Source organism: Leptidea sinapis, chromosome 47 (assembly GCF_905404315.1).
Source record: "Leptidea sinapis chromosome 47, ilLepSina1.1, whole genome shotgun sequence".
Classification (NCBI taxonomy): domain Eukaryota; kingdom Metazoa; phylum Arthropoda; class Insecta; order Lepidoptera; family Pieridae; genus Leptidea; species Leptidea sinapis.
In genome coordinates, this window is record NC_066311.1 from 2351200 (window position 1) to 2369092 (window position 17893).

A 17893-nucleotide genomic window follows, 5' to 3' on the forward strand; every position below is an offset into this window, starting at 1 on the left:
CAGGCTACACAAATATTCGCCTTATACCAATCAAATACAGAAATTAAAAATTGCATTTGACTCCATTTCTTCTTTGTTAAATGCTATCACAGCAATTCTCCTTATCGCCCTATTCCATTTTAATATCACAAGAATATTTATCACGAATGGGCGCGAAAATGAAAATATTGATAGGTTCTAAATTCACTGTTCCACAAACTCCAGATTACAAATTGACAGATAACGAATTAATAATAATTAATTCACACGTAGAGATAAGCAAAGGTATAGTCCGGCTTACGAAAGAAGTTTCGCAGACACGGCACGGATATACGAATATAATATATTTCTAGCCTCGTTGTCATATATTGACAGACTGGGAATGGAGCGAATGCCCTCAGGCTATTTAATTGTAAATTTTAGTATACGATATTCTCAGGTCTGAGCCATACCATTTCGAATGGGTGATAGTTTTTAGGGTTCCGTAGCCAAATGGCAAAAAAACAAAACCCATATAGATTCGTCATGACTGCCTGTCTGTTCGTCCGTATGTCAAAGCCCCTTTTTTCCGAAACTATTGTATATACTGTTGAAACTTGTTAAGTAGACGTAGTTTGTGAACCGCATTAAGATTTTCACACAAAAATAGAAAAAAAAACAATTAATTTTGGGCGCTCATACTTAGAACTGAAACTCAAATTTTTTTTTCATCAAACCCATCTATGGATAGGTCTTCAAAAATGATATTGAGGTTTCTAATATTTTTTTTATTTCAATAGTTTGCGCGAAAAACACTTCCAAATTGGTAAAATGTGTCTCCCCCCCTGTAACTTCTAAAATAAGAGAATGATAAAACAAAAGAAATATATGATGTACATTACCATGCAAACTTCCACCGAAAATTGGTTTGCACGAGATCTAGTAAGTATTTTTTTAAATACTTCGCTCTTGGCCGCTTTTATTTTGACGTTCAATAAGTGATTAAATATATATATAAATATAAAAATGAATTGCTGTTCGTTAGTCTCGCTAAAACTCGAGAACGGCTGGACAGATTTGGCTAATTTTGGTCTTGAATTATTTGTGGAAGTGCAGGGAAGGTTTAAAAGATGAATAAATAGGAGAATGCTCGGAATTACATAAAAACAACAAATTTGTTTTTTCTTTGATTTTGTCCCCCGTGAAACAATTTCATTACAACAACAGGGTGCATTTTCACGAAGCACTTCTTGATGTTATGATATATTATTGACAAATTCATAAAAAACATTATTTTATTTATTATATACAGAACAACGTCTGTCGGGTCAGCTAGTATTTAAATAAAAATATTTTAATATGTAATTTGCTCTCTACAAAGTTTGACTCGCTAGAATTCCAATACGTTATAATGTAATTGTCATTTATATATATTGTTTTTATGAATTGATACACATATTAAAATAAAACGAAATTAGTTCCATTTCATGCCGCTGGACATACATATAATCACGCCTCTTTCCTGTAGGGGTAGGCAGAGACCACTTCTTTCCACTTGCTACGATCCCTACATACTTGTTTCGCTTCGTCCACTTTCATTATTCCTTTCATACATGCTCTTCGGTTTAGGGTACTCTTGACCTGGCCTTTTTTCAAGTCGTCTCTGATTTGATCTCGAAACGTCCACCTAGTAGACCTAGGATAGATCCCTTCCAACACTTTCATTCACACTGGTCTTAAACACTTTCTTCGTCAATCGTTCTTCATTCATTTTCTCGACATAGCCAAACCATCTCAGATTAAGTAACAAAACAACATTAATTAAGAACGTATAATGTAAATATGAGATGGTATATAGGAGATATGTACATATAGATATATGATGTAACAGGCAATCAATGTGTGGCGAACGGAGTGGGATTTAAAGTTAAATTAACAAAGGATAGCGAAGTGTCGACAGTATCCAATGAATACGATGCTTTATCGTACGTTTTAATCTGGTAAAATAATTTAAACTTTTAATCCCAGTTTGCGGATCTGTTGCTGTTTACCGAATATTCGGCGCCCTGGTTTAATTATTCTTTTTGTTTGCGATGTTTTAATGTATCGAGATAATTGTGATATAGCGCTGAGTTACGTTTGTGGATGTTTTATTAATCGTGGGCCATTTTGAATAGCGTTGTCTGTTGAACGATCAATAAGGTATGGAATCTTTAATAGAAGCTGCTGTGTGAAACTCTCTAAAAAGCGATTCACTCGATTGTATGAAACGTGCAGCCATTGATAGATTGACAGATGCCGATATAATCTTATAAAAACCGGTAATAGCCGAAATCCACTACGTTTTAAGTATAAGTAAGTGTAAGTAAGCCGGATTATTATACTTCATCGCCATAATGTAATTACTATTTCAAAACTTATATGAAATCTCACTGCACGTTTTCTTTAGGCAGTCCCACCTCTTATTAGAATAGAAACACTTTATTAATAGTAAAACACACACCTTCAATTTACAGTATACATCTTAAAGTAATAAAAATTAAATTACATTAAATGTAACAAAAATTATTAAAATAACCAAAAACAATATTAAATAACTGTGCGGCGCGTGATTCCCTGCTAAAAGGAGCTGACTCAGTATATTGTTAGTCAGCGCAGAAGACACCAACACAACACTGGTTTTCAGCAGCCCCTCGTGACATTTGGAGTAAACAGTAGTTTGTTGTAGTTTTCCCATTACGTAGTATTTACATCATCTTTGCACGATGCTCTTGATTTTAACCGCGCACTTAAGTGACAGTCATGCACTACCACAGACTACTGTGTTTAGGTCTGAAGGGCGCCGTAGCTAGTGAAATTACTGGGGAAATGAGACTGAAAATCTTATGTCTCAAGATGACGAGCGTAATTGGGGTGCCGTTCAGAATTTTTGGGTTTTTCAAGAAACTTACATTTTCCTTAGGGGCACTGCATTGTAATGGCCACGGCTGCGGCATATCAATTTTCATCAGCTGAACGTCCTGCTCGTGATTCATGACTAAAGCCAACTAATTCTTACCATTGAGGGTTCTTTTCGCGAAGGGTAACCAACCGGAACCATATTACTAAGCCTCCGCCCGTCCTTCGTAAGTCGCCGGTGGCGGAAAAGGTAGCCTGATAACCACTGACCAATTTTGATTTGTCAATAAGTTTAGTAGTCGAAATACTAATTAGCTAATACTAAGCGTTGCTGACTGTTTACGACCTGTCAATCAAAATCGGTTACAGTAATAATAGATTCACTTTCCTTTCTATCTTGCTGTATCTTCGTTATACATCTTCTTCTCTGTCGCACGCTGTATTGGTCTATAGCAGGGGTGCTCCAGCTTGAACTGCTGGCGATCTACCACAAAATTTGTAGACTACGATCGATCGGCTCTGAGAGGCTTCAAGTGTGTGTTTTTGTGTTTTTGAATTTGAATTTGAATTTAAAGCGTGACACTGCATGTCCTGAGCATACTTTTCATAAGATGGTACGTAATTACCGATTTTAGTTTATCGTACCGGATTTTTTTCTCGAGATCGACTCAAAAAGCACTCGCGATCGACCTGTCGATCCCGATCGACCGTTTGAGCACCCCTGGTCTATAGTATATAGACTCTATAAGCTATTATTATGGGTAAAACCCCATCGATCCTCGCCGGTGACGTAAAAATATGTTTTCGGCTTTCGAATTCATATGTACTTTTATTAGACCCTTTTATAAGGTAGGCGACGCTACAGCTGATGTGATATTATTTTTATGGACAAGGAGGACAAATGTGCGTACCAACGCGTCCAACCAGAACCTGGTGTTAAGTGATCACTGCCGCCCACATTCTCTTGTAAGACCATAGGTGTACGCACTTTATTTGAAGGTACCGATGACGTAGAAGCTCATTCCACAACTTTGTAGTACAATCTTAAATAATACTTGGGGTAAAATCTCTTTAAAGACCACTGTTATATTCTGGTGGATGATGGCCTCCGGTCCTCGACACTATGCGAAACATAGCGGGCACTAGGCCGCTACTTCACGCCGGTATTCTGCGCGAGTGACGAGCGGACGAGTCTGGGCCGATTGTGCTGACGTCATATGACGGCAGCATGACTCTCCCACTTCTAAAAAGCCCTTTTTTACCTTACCACCTTGGGCCTGGGACTCCCCTTTTCTTTTTACGCACCGGGGAAACACAGGGCATGATGTGACTTCTTTGGTATTACTAGAGAGAGAGACTATACTACGGTAATTATATACCATCGGGTGACTTATGTGTTATGTTACTGTTTCATGTATTATGTTGGTGCTTCGGGTGTTCGATCAAAAACCGCGAATTGATTTTGATTGTTAGCAATTGCGAACTGTCCTAATACAAGACACAAAACACACTTGATAGTATATGTATTTATGAGATTTTAAGTGAAGATTGAAGAATTAAACAGATGTATTTTTTAAAAATGCTTTTAAGATTACATTAATTACAAAAAGATATTATTATTCAGTCCACAACGTTGCTCATACTTGGGGTTCCACCACTTTCTGAAGTTCACGTACGAAACTTTCTCAAGTCTGTGCATTGGGTTATTCAGGAGTTTACACAAGTCACATCCATTCAGTCCTGGTGTTTTGCTGATGATGTAGTGGTTCTTCCAGCGGAAGAAGTCATGATAGAGTTCGCGGTTTAAAATTATCTCGTTCATTTTGTATGCCAATTGTGCTGGCGTATTGTTATGCACGTTTAGGTAGGAACCTGATGGAAGGAATCTGAAAGAGGAAAATGAAAGATATGTTTAGAGTTTTGTTTATAAAACTCTCAAGATCTGGCGCTCACAATGAGGCTTGATATTCTAAAACGCGCTAACACTGTTTTGTTGTATTAAGTTGTGTCAGCCAATTTATTTCGATAAGATGTCTCAGACTGGCTCCACTAGTTCTGAAATTCAGATCCTTGAGCGTAGTATTCATACAGTCATACATCAACAAAGGAAACCTTTTAAAGACTACAACTAAGTACAAGATGTATAATTAATCATTTGAGATAATATCGTTGTTACGTAGGCACTTTGCTCTTGAAATACCTAGTTGTTAAATTATTAAAACTTTCGTGTGATATTGTTATTTAATTAATAAACTATATATAGTGAGTATCCGTCATAATAATTACAATATTAAGGTTGAATAAGACATACAAGATTTATCAACGATACGTCACTCGAACGGTTGGCTCAGTCGAAAGAGTACTCGCACGGAACGCGAGAGGTCAAGGGTTCGAGGTCCGCATCGTTCATATATCTTGTTTTCAAATTTAATTTGTCTCCATTTTATTTATTTCCAAAGTAGTGGCAGAATTGCCATCGAAAGCATATCAAGGAATAAATTTTGATAAACTTTCTTACTATTATGAAAAACCATTATTAATTCACCTCTCATAGGCAGCACCTCCATATACGACTGGCACAGCATTATTGTTACATCCAATCAAGACAGCATCAGTTATATAATCATCTGCAAGAGAATCCTCAAACGCTAAGTAAAAATAATAAGTCCTCTTTAACTTCCAAAAACAAGGATTCATAGTTCTGCGTTTACATTTCTTATCGCCGCAATCACCGTAAATATCCACAGAATGATTAAACTTAGACAATTCTTTTTGAAGTCTATCCAGTAGCACTTCTCTTTTACTTGTACTGTGGCATTTGTCGAGGAATATTGCTGCTGCTTTTGATTTGTTCACGAAGAGTGATTTTGTTTTTGCGTCTATGGGTTTCATCGAGGTTGTCCATTGGAAATGACTGCCTAACTCCTCGAAATGGACGTTGTGGATGCTGATAAACCGGTACGATATTGTTGAATCATATCTGTAATTGTACACAGAGTATATTAAAGCACTTAGATTAAGGATTGGTCTCCAAATATATACCACACTACCTAAGAACAATAGCTTTTTTATTACGGCAACTATTAGATGCTTGTATGCTCGAAATCTTGACATTCAAAGGTATATTTAAAATTAAGTAAGAAACGCTTCGTGTTATCTTACATTTAAATTAATCAAATACAAAATACTGATGACACCTAATCCCAGTGTCTTTCTTATTAATTTTAGTATTATTTTAACAAAGTTTTACTGCGCAACCTGGTATTTTAGTTTTAATTATTAGCAAAGTTTAACAGAAAATGTGACACGTTAACATTACAAATTGTTCGGGACTAGCTCGAGTACGCCCACTTGGGCGTAGTTTTAGTTGCTAGTACTGTGTGACTACACCTGCGGTATCTAGAGACGAGCAACACGTTCAGCTGATGGTAATTGATAAGCCCTACCCATTACAATGCAGTGCCGCTCAGGATTATTGAAAAACCCAAAAATTCTGAGTGGCACTACAATTGCGCTCGTCACATTGAGATATAAGATGTTAAGTCTCATTTGCCCAGTAATTTCACTAGCTACGGCGCCCTTCAGACCGGAACACAGTAATGTAAATAGGCGCTGTTGTGGTACCCATAATCTAGCCAGCTTCCTGTGCAAAGGAGCCTCCCAAACTGGTAAAATGAGCACATAGACTATGCTCATTGTGATGAGGCACTTGGCCAATGTTTGGAGAATTTTTCCCTTGCAAATTCAGAGTTCAATTTGTATCTAAATCACATCCTCCAGGCCTTTAAGAGGCGCACTATCCTCAGTGGATAAAAAGGCATAAAAGGCATTTATTTTCTCAAAATTGATTCCTTTAGAATTCTTTTTGATGTCATTTCTTATACTACTAGATACTACTATCGCTTCGGAAACAAATGGCGCTCTGAGAGAGAAGAAGCGGCGCAAGAAACTCTCCCAGCATTCTTTTTTTTGCGCTCTTTTCAATAAAAAAATACAGGTGATAAGATACAGGTGGGGTAGATCCTCTGCCTGCATATTGAGGGCCTAGGCAAATAATATTGCAATATACTTTAACCAAAGATGTAATACCTTGCTCAACAAATAAATGATTTGATTTAAATAATTATTATATTGTTTCGATCTTGGGGTTCAGGGATAGAAAAGTCGTTAAATTCATGATTAATTAAGCAAAATACAAAAAGGGATTTAAATACACACAAAAAGAAAATAGACTGATAACGAACAAACACACAAATACAAAAACGTCTCGAGAGTAAATTACCTGTACGTCGCTAGCAAATCTTATTGAATTAGTAAGGATCAATTAAAATTGCAAAGTTGTGTTAAAATAGTTTCTTATTTAACTTAAAGCAAGTCACTTACTTGTAAGTCCAGGTCCAATTGAAAAAATCATCGTAAGAAGGATCACATACAGGATAATTGTCAGCTGAATTGTTCGCTACAAACACATACTTTTGATTATGACCCCTAATACGTGGAATTAAAGAGTCATATTTGCTCACATCTTCAACACTAAATAGCACAGCATCAAAATATCTCACGTCACCAAAAATACTTAAATTTCTAGTCAGATAACAATTTACGTAGTCACAATTCTGCTCAATAAAATATGCCTGTCCATCTTTGTCCAACTTATCGATGTTCGTCCATATTAATATATACTTTAAATCCGGTAGAAACCGGATTAATTTTATAATAAGCGGTTTCCTTGTAGTTTTTTTTATCACAGCGAAAGCGATAAAAATAAATATGAACGCGTTAAATATTAATTTGAAGTACTTGCTGTAACGATTGAAATGCATTGTGATTTGCTCGAGGTTCCGGCTAGCTGTTTGTTGACAAATGATACGATAGAGCTATTTAAAAAATGTGAAGCAAATCAATCGACTCGAAACATTCTCACCCACCCACATAAACACACACACACACACACAGTTTTCAGACTTGTTTTCATTGTGCGATAATTGTAAAATTTGGTTGTTAATCATTTCTGTTTATTTCTATACTGTTTATTAAATATTATGTATCTGCTATGGAAGTTGCGAGATTCCTAAGACAACTAACTAGTCTCAATCACAAAAATGTATAATATTAATTCTTTGAAATAAACGAAATTTATTTATTTTATTCTGAAAATTCCTGTACTGCAACCACTAGCACGGTAAAATTGCATACAGTTGCCACCACAGTGCAGGACGATCATATAGTTAGTTTTGCTGCCACTTTAGCAATGCTCACAAATTTTGCTCCTGTTAAAAATAGCACATAAGCTAGCTATTGCTCTGTCGTATTTTTCAAGGTGATTAAAAAATCCGCAAGAAACTTATTAGAATATTGAATAGAGATTTTAGAAATATTTTTATTTACCATTGCGAGTGACAATAACATAACATATTGCAACAACACTTGGTAAACGTTATGAAGCTATATCAGTTCATAAAGTGGATTTGACATGGAGAGAAGAACTGAAAAATAACTCCCCGCCCGTCTTTTAAATCACATAACTACTTAGCGTTAGTTGCAGAAAGCATCCTTTAATGTTTCATTAAATATAATACCGTTAATTTCTTTTTCATTTAGACAGCCAAAGACAGCATGTGATATAATGAAACATTAAGGATGCTTTTTGCAACAAGCGGTTAGACAATTTTAGGAGGTTTAAGCATAACCAAACAAGAACCATGCATCATTATCCAGTAACGGCCGTTTTCAATAACCTATCTATCCGTCACGTTACGTCATCTCTCTAGGGCTACACGCGCTCATCAACTTTTTGCCTTAAAAAAGTGTCGTACAAATGCTGGCATGCGCTCTCCAATTCATAGGATGGTCTCATCTTATAACCAAAACTTCCTTGACATTGACATACTAGAAACAAGAGTGGGTACCTTTAAGAAACTGATATTTAACAAGTTGCATAAAATACTTTCGTAATCTTTGTGACTAATATTGTTATATAATGTGGATAAGTTTTAATATATATATTTGTATGATTCTATGTATGTATTTTAAAACCTTTGGGATAAGGTGAGTTTAGTGAATTTGTTTCTCTAACACAAATAAGTAATCTGTGGATAACGTAGTTGATTATACATGTATTTATATTGTAAGAATTGTAATTATTAAGTAAGATGTCATGTATAGTTGTTTGTTGTTCCCAATAAATAAAATAAATAAATCCTTAGTTTAACTTACTAGACGTAGACAAATCTATCCTTTTACGCTGACCTACATTTCAATAACCTATTGATAGATAAGATCTTGACAGTTTCTTGCGCCCATTCTTCTCAGGTCTGAGGCTGTCTCTTTTGAATGGGTGGTTTTTGACGTTCAATAAGTGATTTTAAATCCTATTTTGAATTTGAATTTGACATAACTATGGATAGATAAGATCTTGTCATTAAACGGTGACAACAATGTATCCGTTAGTTAAACTAAGGTAGATAGGTTATTGAAAACGGCCATATATAATCTACTACACAATAGTAACTTTATAGTAAGCCTTCTTTGTCAAAGAAGCTTATATTATATTTTTTGAATTCGTGCTCAATTAATAACCATTAAAATTCAATTACCAGCAATACTTACATTCGAATATCATCGATTTGTGATTTGAAAAAGTTGTGAAAGATGTTTTGGCTGTGATAGCAAAAATTATTAGGTACAAAGAATTAAAAAAGAAATTGGAAACTTCCCTTTTTAATCATTCGTGTAGAAGTGGATATAATATGTACATAAATAATTATTAACTGAAATTATATTTTTTAAATGTAAACTTCTTGCTGTAGTTATCTTTAACTACGTGAAAAATACTAACAAAAATGTAGTTATTAAAAGTAAAAATTCTATACTTAGAACTAATGTAATAGATAATAAAAAGTTATTATATATAAATTTTTATATATAATCCCTTATAATATTCTCACAGTATACCTTTATTTATTTACGATGTGTGTGGACGATGCAGCTACTGCACTCAATAACTTTTGTTATGCATTAATTTACATTTACTTTTTTGACTTACTCGTATAAGGCATTGACTATTTGACGTTTGAGTATGTTTGTTGCATCACTTTACATATTATATTGTAATTTTTTTTTTATGGAATAGGAGGACAAACGAGCGTACGGGTCACCTGTTGTTAAGTGATCACCGCCGCCCACAATCTCTTGCAACACCAGAGGAATCACAGGAGCGTTGCCGGCCTTTAAGGAAGGTGTACGCGCTTTTTTTGAAGGTACCCATGTCGTATCGTCCCTGAAACACCGCAGAAGGAAGCTCATTCCACAGTTTTGTAGTACGTGGAAGAAAGCTCCTTGAAAACCGCACTGTGGAGGACCGCCACACACCCAGATGGTGAGGATGATATCCTAACTTGTGGCGTGTCTTGCGAAGGTGGAATTCGGCGGCAGGAATCAGGTTAAACAGCTCTTCGGAACACTCCCCGTGATAAATGCGATAGAAGACACACAATGAAGCGACGTCTCTACGCAACGCCAAGTGATCCAGCCGTTCACAGAGCACTGGGTCCCCGACAATTCGAGCTGCTCTGCGTTGCACACGGTCAAATGGATCGAGCTGATACTGGGGTGCGCCAGACCAGAGATGACAGGAATACTCCATGTGTGGCCGGACCTGCGCTTTGTAGAGCGCTAGTATGTGGGCCGGCTTGAAGTATTGCCGTGCTCTATTAATGACGCCCAGTTTCTTTGAAGCCAATTTGGCTTTGCCTTTCAGATGACCACGAAATTGGCAATCGCTCGAGATTTCGAGACCCAGTATTCCGATACTAGGCGAGGCTTTGAGGGAAGTGTTGTCGAAGAGCGGTGATACGACAAATGGGGTTTTTTTGTGGTAAACGCGCAAACTTGAGTCTTCTGGGGGTTAAATTGGACAAGGTTCAATTTTCCCCATTCCGCGACCATCTCAAGAGAGGACTCAATAAGAAGACACAAGTTTCTCCCGGCACTGGTCGACGATTTCCCGAGAAAGACCTGCATGGCCCGTGTATACGGCATCACCAGTGCTGTCGTCTGCATAGCAATGAATGTTGGTGGTGTCCAACATATCATTGATATGCAGAAGAAACAGCGTGGGAGACAGCACACAGCCTTGGGGCACTCCAGCATTCACGGGCTTCGGGTTCGAGCAATATCCGTCGACAACGACCTGTATGCTACGCCCAGTGAGGAAGCTGGAGGTCCACTTGCACAAGCTCTCGGGAAGCCCAAATGATGGAAGTTTGGAGAGGAGCGCCTTGTGCCATACACGATCAAAGGCCTTCGCTATATCCAAGTTAACTGCCAGGTCTTCCCCCTTGCTTTCAATAGCCGCAGCCCATCTATGTGTTAGGTATACCAGAAGATCACCTGCCGACCGACCATGGCGAAACCCGTATTGTCGGTCGTTGATCAACTGGTGACCCTCTAGGTATACCAAGAGCTGACGGTTAATTATGCTCTCCATGACTAGCCGTCAGCTCTTGGTATATGAAAAATTGAAATGATTTGTAAAACAATGAAAATGTAAATCTTGATTTAAAAGAGTGGCAATGAGTTTCTTGCTTCTTATTCTCATTAGCTCAACCGCAGTAGCGGTAGATTCAATAAGAAAAAATATTTTTTTTTGACATTCATTAGTGTCATTTTTGTGACCTAGATGAATAAAGTGATTTTGATTTGATTTGATTTATAAAATATCGTAACAATCTAGTAATTTTTTAAACTAATTAGAATCTGTGAAATGTGTAAGCTAGTAAATGGCTTTTTGTAATAACAAAAAGATGTCAACATAGTTAAAAGTTCTCTAAATAAATAAAATAAATAAGGAACTGTCAAAACTAAATTAAACGTCACAAAAAAATGACAGTATTCATTATAAAATAATTGCCATATCGTACTTTTAAAGTTTCATATAAATTATCTAACGGCGAAGAAAATACATTACTCAATGTAATGTACAGATAACATAACCTAAATGCTACAAAAATAAATAATTGAAGTCACATTTGGCGCGAATTTTTCATCAACAATGAACATTTGATGGTTGTCATGTATTGTGCATGTGATGAGGGTACAGCGATGGTCCAAGCCGAAACGACCCGTTTTTTCAATGCTTGTTAAAGAAATCATTTTGATGGACGCTTTCCGAATTGTATTTTTGTCACGATTACATTTGGAATATGATTTTTGGAGCTGTAGTCAGATTTTTGCGAAATTATTTTAAGGCAAGAAGTAAATATTATATTAGTTGTGAGGGGTTCCATTACTGTTCCCTTCGTAGAAGACTCCGTTCTGCGTGCGTTCTTCTTTAAATAAAAAACCGCAGTAGTTAGACAGCTGAAAGGAGACAATTTTTTTGGGCCCACTGGATATGGTGATGGTAATTAATCGTATTATGCTAGTAAAATTGTAATTAATTGATTATTGTCAAAAGGCCATTTTTTATTGTAAAATCTAACCGGGTTCATAAAATTATAATAAAAAGGCAAACGTATCCGTACATATACTGTATCCAGATATGATCACCATGGCAATAAAATGCGTACAATCAAATATTTCTAACATTCATGTGAGAAAATAAAAATATTACTGCAAAATGTGTATCTGATATAATATCATCAGTTTTGTGTCATATTACAAATCTATGTGGTGTATATTCAGATAAATTTAAAAACTCCCATTGTGAAGTCACTTTAAAAAAAACAAGATAGGGAAGACTGTTATAGACCAGTTACACTTATACCAATTTTCTCAAAAATAATAGAAAAGTATATTTGTAATAACTTAAAAGATTATTTTGAAGAGAGTGAAATATTAAACGAAAAGCAAAAAGGCTTTAGAAGAAACAAATCAATTAATTTAGCAATAAATCATTTCTTGAAGGAAGTCATTACTAGTGTAGATAAAAGAAAGCATGTGTGCGTACTTTATATGGACCTCCATTTCAATAATAATTACTATTTGCTCTAGCACACAGTCCATCCGAGATTTGAGTCCCGGCAGCTATGCCTTCTCGGCTCTGGTCTATACATATATATAAAAACAAAAAGGATTTCTAAATTGATATGGTCATTGGTCACTATAAGATGTTACTAGGTTAGCTACTTACGTAATAACTTAAGACAGAAGGTAACTTAACTTGGGACTGAATAAGTTGACTGACTTGGTATTGGATCTCACAACTTTTTACAGTTCAAGAAATGAGTTGCGCGACTTGGTTTTTTTGGCAACATTTTTTTTAATGACATTTATAATTCCATTCCATGCCATAATGCTTTCCAGCTTCTATGTGTAAGCAGTAACTAAGTCCTAAAGATGATTGCTGTCAGAACTGACTGTTCCTTCCAGAAACACTGGATACAGTTAGCTCTAGGTTTATAAATATATTTCACTAATAATACTAACGTAGTCCTTAATAAATATTGTTACTAATACATTTACTAAAATATATGGAGATGTCTCTGAATTAAATAACTAAATAATAATTCTGGGCACCTTTGTCTCGTCATTTTCGCTAGAAAAGCTGTTTAGCTAAAGGCTTGATATATGTACCTGCATATGCATGATCTAAATACGTAAATGTATTTTCCTGCTCTCGAAGAATAAAAGATGATTCGTTAATATTTTATAGAAAAAATGTAGTGTTATTAGTATCTTTTGTTATACTTTGATTATCATGAATCAATTAAAATCAAAGCGATAAAATTGATTATTGATTGGATTGTTGAATGAAATTCGATAAAAATGATTTATCGACTTCAATCTAAATATTACCGCTATAACATAATTCTAAATATTTGAAGAGAACGAATAAAAGAAGAAAAGAAATAATAAAAAAGAAAGTAGTAGGTAATTAATATGTTTAACAATTTTTTCATACTGTCTATTTAAAGAGACAAAACCGATAAATATATTAAAATCATTCTTTTTTCTCCGAAAGGCTAACATTGTTTGCGTAGAGGCGTAGTAATCCGAGATTTAAAAAACCACTATGAAAAAAGATTTTTTTTATTGAACTTAGAAAACAATGACTTAAAACTTATACAAATATTTTATTCGAAGTCAATATTAGTAGTGACTAGCAGATCAGTTAGAAGTAGACTTCCTATTGTATTGCTTGAATCCACAAGAAGTATTGACAAGAAGAAGTGCTGACATAGGTCTAGCCAATCTATAAGCGAGCAGTATAAGATGATATGTATGTACAACAATTCGATAGGCTAAAACTCCTTTTAACTAATACAAGTTAAAATAAATGAAAAAGCATTTAATAAGAAATAATGCGGTAAATTACTTTTTAAAACGTTGAAACTATAAATTTTGTAATCTATCTTTGTTTGAACAAGAAAATGTAGTAAATTAAACAAAGATTTATACTTAGATAGGAACAGGTATAGTAACGTTTTATTAACTTAAAGAACTATTCTAATATCATTTGATATTCATAAGAAAATTTTAGTCAGATAAAAATTGGTACATGATATTTCACTGTACAACGAAAATGGCGGGACATTGAATAAAAAGCAAGGTGGAGAGATGTAAAGGAATAGAATTATGTTACGGTTTGAAGGCGGGTGTTATTCGTTTAGTATTCAGTGGACGCCGGTGATTTTCCAATGAGCGAGTCGCTGCGAATGCAAACGCGATGTCTTCACAGCGACATTGGGGGGTTATTCTGGAATTTCTGCCAAAATATTCCATTTTAAGTTACGTGGAAATGCTAGTTCTTTTTTTAAAATGAGCAGGACGTTCAGTTCATGGTTATAATTGATATGCACTGCCTATGACGACCCCTATAGCTCAGTGGTAATTGCCCCTGCCTACTGACCTAGAGGTCCCGAGTTCGAATCCCGGTAGGTGCAATAATTTATATGATGAATATGGATGTTTGTCTCCGAGTCATGGATGTTTATTTGTATTTATGTATGTTTAAGTAAGTATATTGTATTAAATATATCGTTGTCTTGCACCCATAGTACAGGCTATGCCTTGTTTGGAGCAAGATAATTTGTGTAAGAGTGTGTCAATATTCCTATTATTATTACAATGCAGTGCCGCTCAGGATTCTTGAAATCTCAAATATTCTGAGCAGCACTACAATTGCGCTCGTCTCGTTGAGATATAAGATGCAAAGTGTTAAATGCTCATTTGCCCAGTAATTTCACTAAGGATGTACTAGGGTCACCTAATGGGAAATGATACATTTGCCTATAGGAAGCTCCTTTTCTCAGGATGCTGGCTTATTGATTCATTGATTGAAGGTATTGGTAACGAATAAATACGGAATCTTGTAAAAATACCACCATAATTCCATTCTCGAAACATTACAACCACAATTAATATCGCAAGTTACATTCGAAAAACAAACAAACCATATATTTTGTGTATACTAGTAAAATCCCTTTCAAACAAAAGATATAAAAAATAAACGAATATTATCAAGTTACCAGAATAGTCCTCCAGCTAGGCAGCGCGGAGTCGTCTCGCTAATGAGATTCTTTAGCTCGCGGTTTGCATTTAAGATCAGATTCGCTCGCACATTGTACACTCAACTGCTTCGCTGGTAATGAGAATTCTACTTAGTTCACCAATCTGAAACTAACCTGCTCATCTGTTTATGCTGTTTGCGTAGGGTTATAACTTGTTTATCACGTTCTCTGTAACTGTAGTCAAGTTATTTACGAATGGAAATAAGCTGTTGAATGAATTATTGTCGCCTGATATACCACCAGCACCTTGAGAAGGCGAAACCGGCATTGATATTCATTACGCACGAGACGCAGATATCTCAACCGTTTAACATACACCGGTTACAAAATTGAGCATATTTTGTTTCCTCATGCTGGGGTTCGTATGATTGTTCGGGAGGAAATCTGCTGTCACCGTCTCGGAAAATTTTGAGGGTAGGGTACTCCCTATTTATTTTCTTTCTGCACTTATATTTTAGGACCGCATCTACAACAATGCCTATATCTACGGGTCAAATAGCAGCAGCTCAGAAATACATTATCTCATGGGCGACGTCGTGCTTGCACAGATCCCCTCCGCTGAATTACTAGTCCTAAGTGACGTCAAAGTGCACAACGCCGAATGACTTCCATCGCGCACCACAGATAATATGTGCATAATTTTACATTGGCGTATGGTCTGTCCCAATTGGTTGACTTACCTACTCGGCTCCCAGACGTGGATAGTTACATGCGGTCCTTATTGGATCTCTCGCGGAGTACGCATCCCCGTGGTTACAAGGCCTTCGTCCGTCGACGTCCGACCATTGCTTGGATTATAGTACCGACACCTAATATCGCAGAATAGCATCTAAAACATGGATGTCTTATCGTGAAGCGTATCGCAATAAATTAAAAAAAAGGATAGCTAGGCTGATTCGCTGGCCACAATAACTGCTAGCACTTGGATTTCCAGCAACTCTATTGAGTGACGTAGATTAGTATCATATACTCCTCGCCTTTTTGGGGCCCAAACTGGTCATATGTTTTGACACCAAACAGCACAAATATGTAAGAAGTTAAAGATAGAAGCGTTACAATAAAAGCCATTGAATAATATGGACATATTGCTAAATAAGAGAGAAGGAAAAATGCTTCATAAACAGGAGCTCTGAAAAGCATGAGAGGATTATTATCTGCTAATACAGTTGATAATGTCCAATATAGGAAGTTAGAACGAATACAATTTTATACATGAGTCATAATATAAGAGAATAAATTGTAACAGAAGACCGTTACAATATGATAAAATGTTAGAAGTATGCAAAAAATCTTTTTATTGAAACTAGCGAGGTTGTTATCCATTATGTATCAGGCACTTGGGAACACGTGCCCCTTATACAACGAGAATATCGGATTATATTTAAGTGGATGTTATAATTGGGTACAATGATACTTAGGTACAATTGTGAACATAATGTAAAAGAAATTTCAGTTTAATTATGCACTACTGAATTCAAATTTCCAACCATGTATGTTTATACGCTTTTTATTGGCTTCATCTGTATGTATCTTTGCATCTATGTATGTAACGTGTTTTAAAGGGATTTTCATACATTTCAAGACGTCCGATTAATCTAAATTTGATACCCGTTTCAAGGACCCATGGCATTATCTTACTTTGGGCTAGTACTCGACCAGAATCAGCGGGATAATAAAATGTATGTATCTGCATAATAGTCATTGAACATAATTTCGACCCATTTCTAGGCGGAGTAATAAAGTATACATATTGCAAGGAAATTTTACGCAATTTTCATCTTTACGGAAAAAACAGTGCAGATAGTAAAATGGCCTCGATAATTTTAACAAGGACAAACTTCTTTGGACAGCCACAGTGTGCATCATTGATTCATGCACTCATCATGAACCCAGAAGTTCGTTTGTTTGCCAATTTTGTAAAAAAGAACATGAATATTCTCGAACCAATTAATTAACTCACCAGTGCATTGAAAATCACCGGCTGAAGTTAATTATTGGAATTTGTGTGGAAGAAAGATGATTGAGAAGAAGAAGAATTGTAGAAGAACAATAGTAGCTTGATGATCACCACCGTTTATGACAAAAGATTTCAATTATTTGATATGTAATTTCTAATATATGTAAATAAAGTTTCTCATTCAACGCGGTGGTGAAAACTGTTGAGCTTTATTGACCTTTTAATATAATATTTACAAAGTCATGCAACAAGAATACTCAAACTAAAACGTTTCAACATAAGAAAGAAAAAATGTTAATAAATTATAAAATCCTCACAAAGGGGTAGGATAATGCATCAATTCGCAAACTACATACCAAAAAAAGCAGAGTTCTCGATGACAGGATCAACCAGCTACCACATCACATTGTTAGCAATCGCTACAAAATATAAATATTTTGCCTTTATAAGATAAGATAAGATAAACTTTATTTGCATTGAATAGGTTTCATTACTAGATGGTATAGTACAAATGTTTACAGTTTGCTATTCAGCTCTATACAAAGCATGCAAATGCCAGAGATTTACA

At 35.6% G+C, this 17893-nt stretch overlaps 1 protein-coding gene across 1 annotated transcript in view; it reads right to left on the reverse strand.

The window, feature by feature from the left end:
• Positions 1–4456: 4456 nt before the first annotated feature.
• The window catches only part of LOC126978062 (alpha-(1,3)-fucosyltransferase C-like), a 57496-nt gene continuing 44059 nt past the window's right edge, over positions 4457–17893 (reverse strand). Inside the window, exons 4-6 of the mRNA XM_050826773.1 lie at positions 7240–7315; positions 5402–5836; positions 4457–4742 (exon numbers count right to left, since the gene is read on the reverse strand). Of these exons, the coding sequence (XP_050682730.1) occupies positions 4457–4742; positions 5402–5836; positions 7240–7315 (797 nt within the window). The remainder of the gene's footprint in view (positions 4743–5401; positions 5837–7239; positions 7316–17893) is intronic.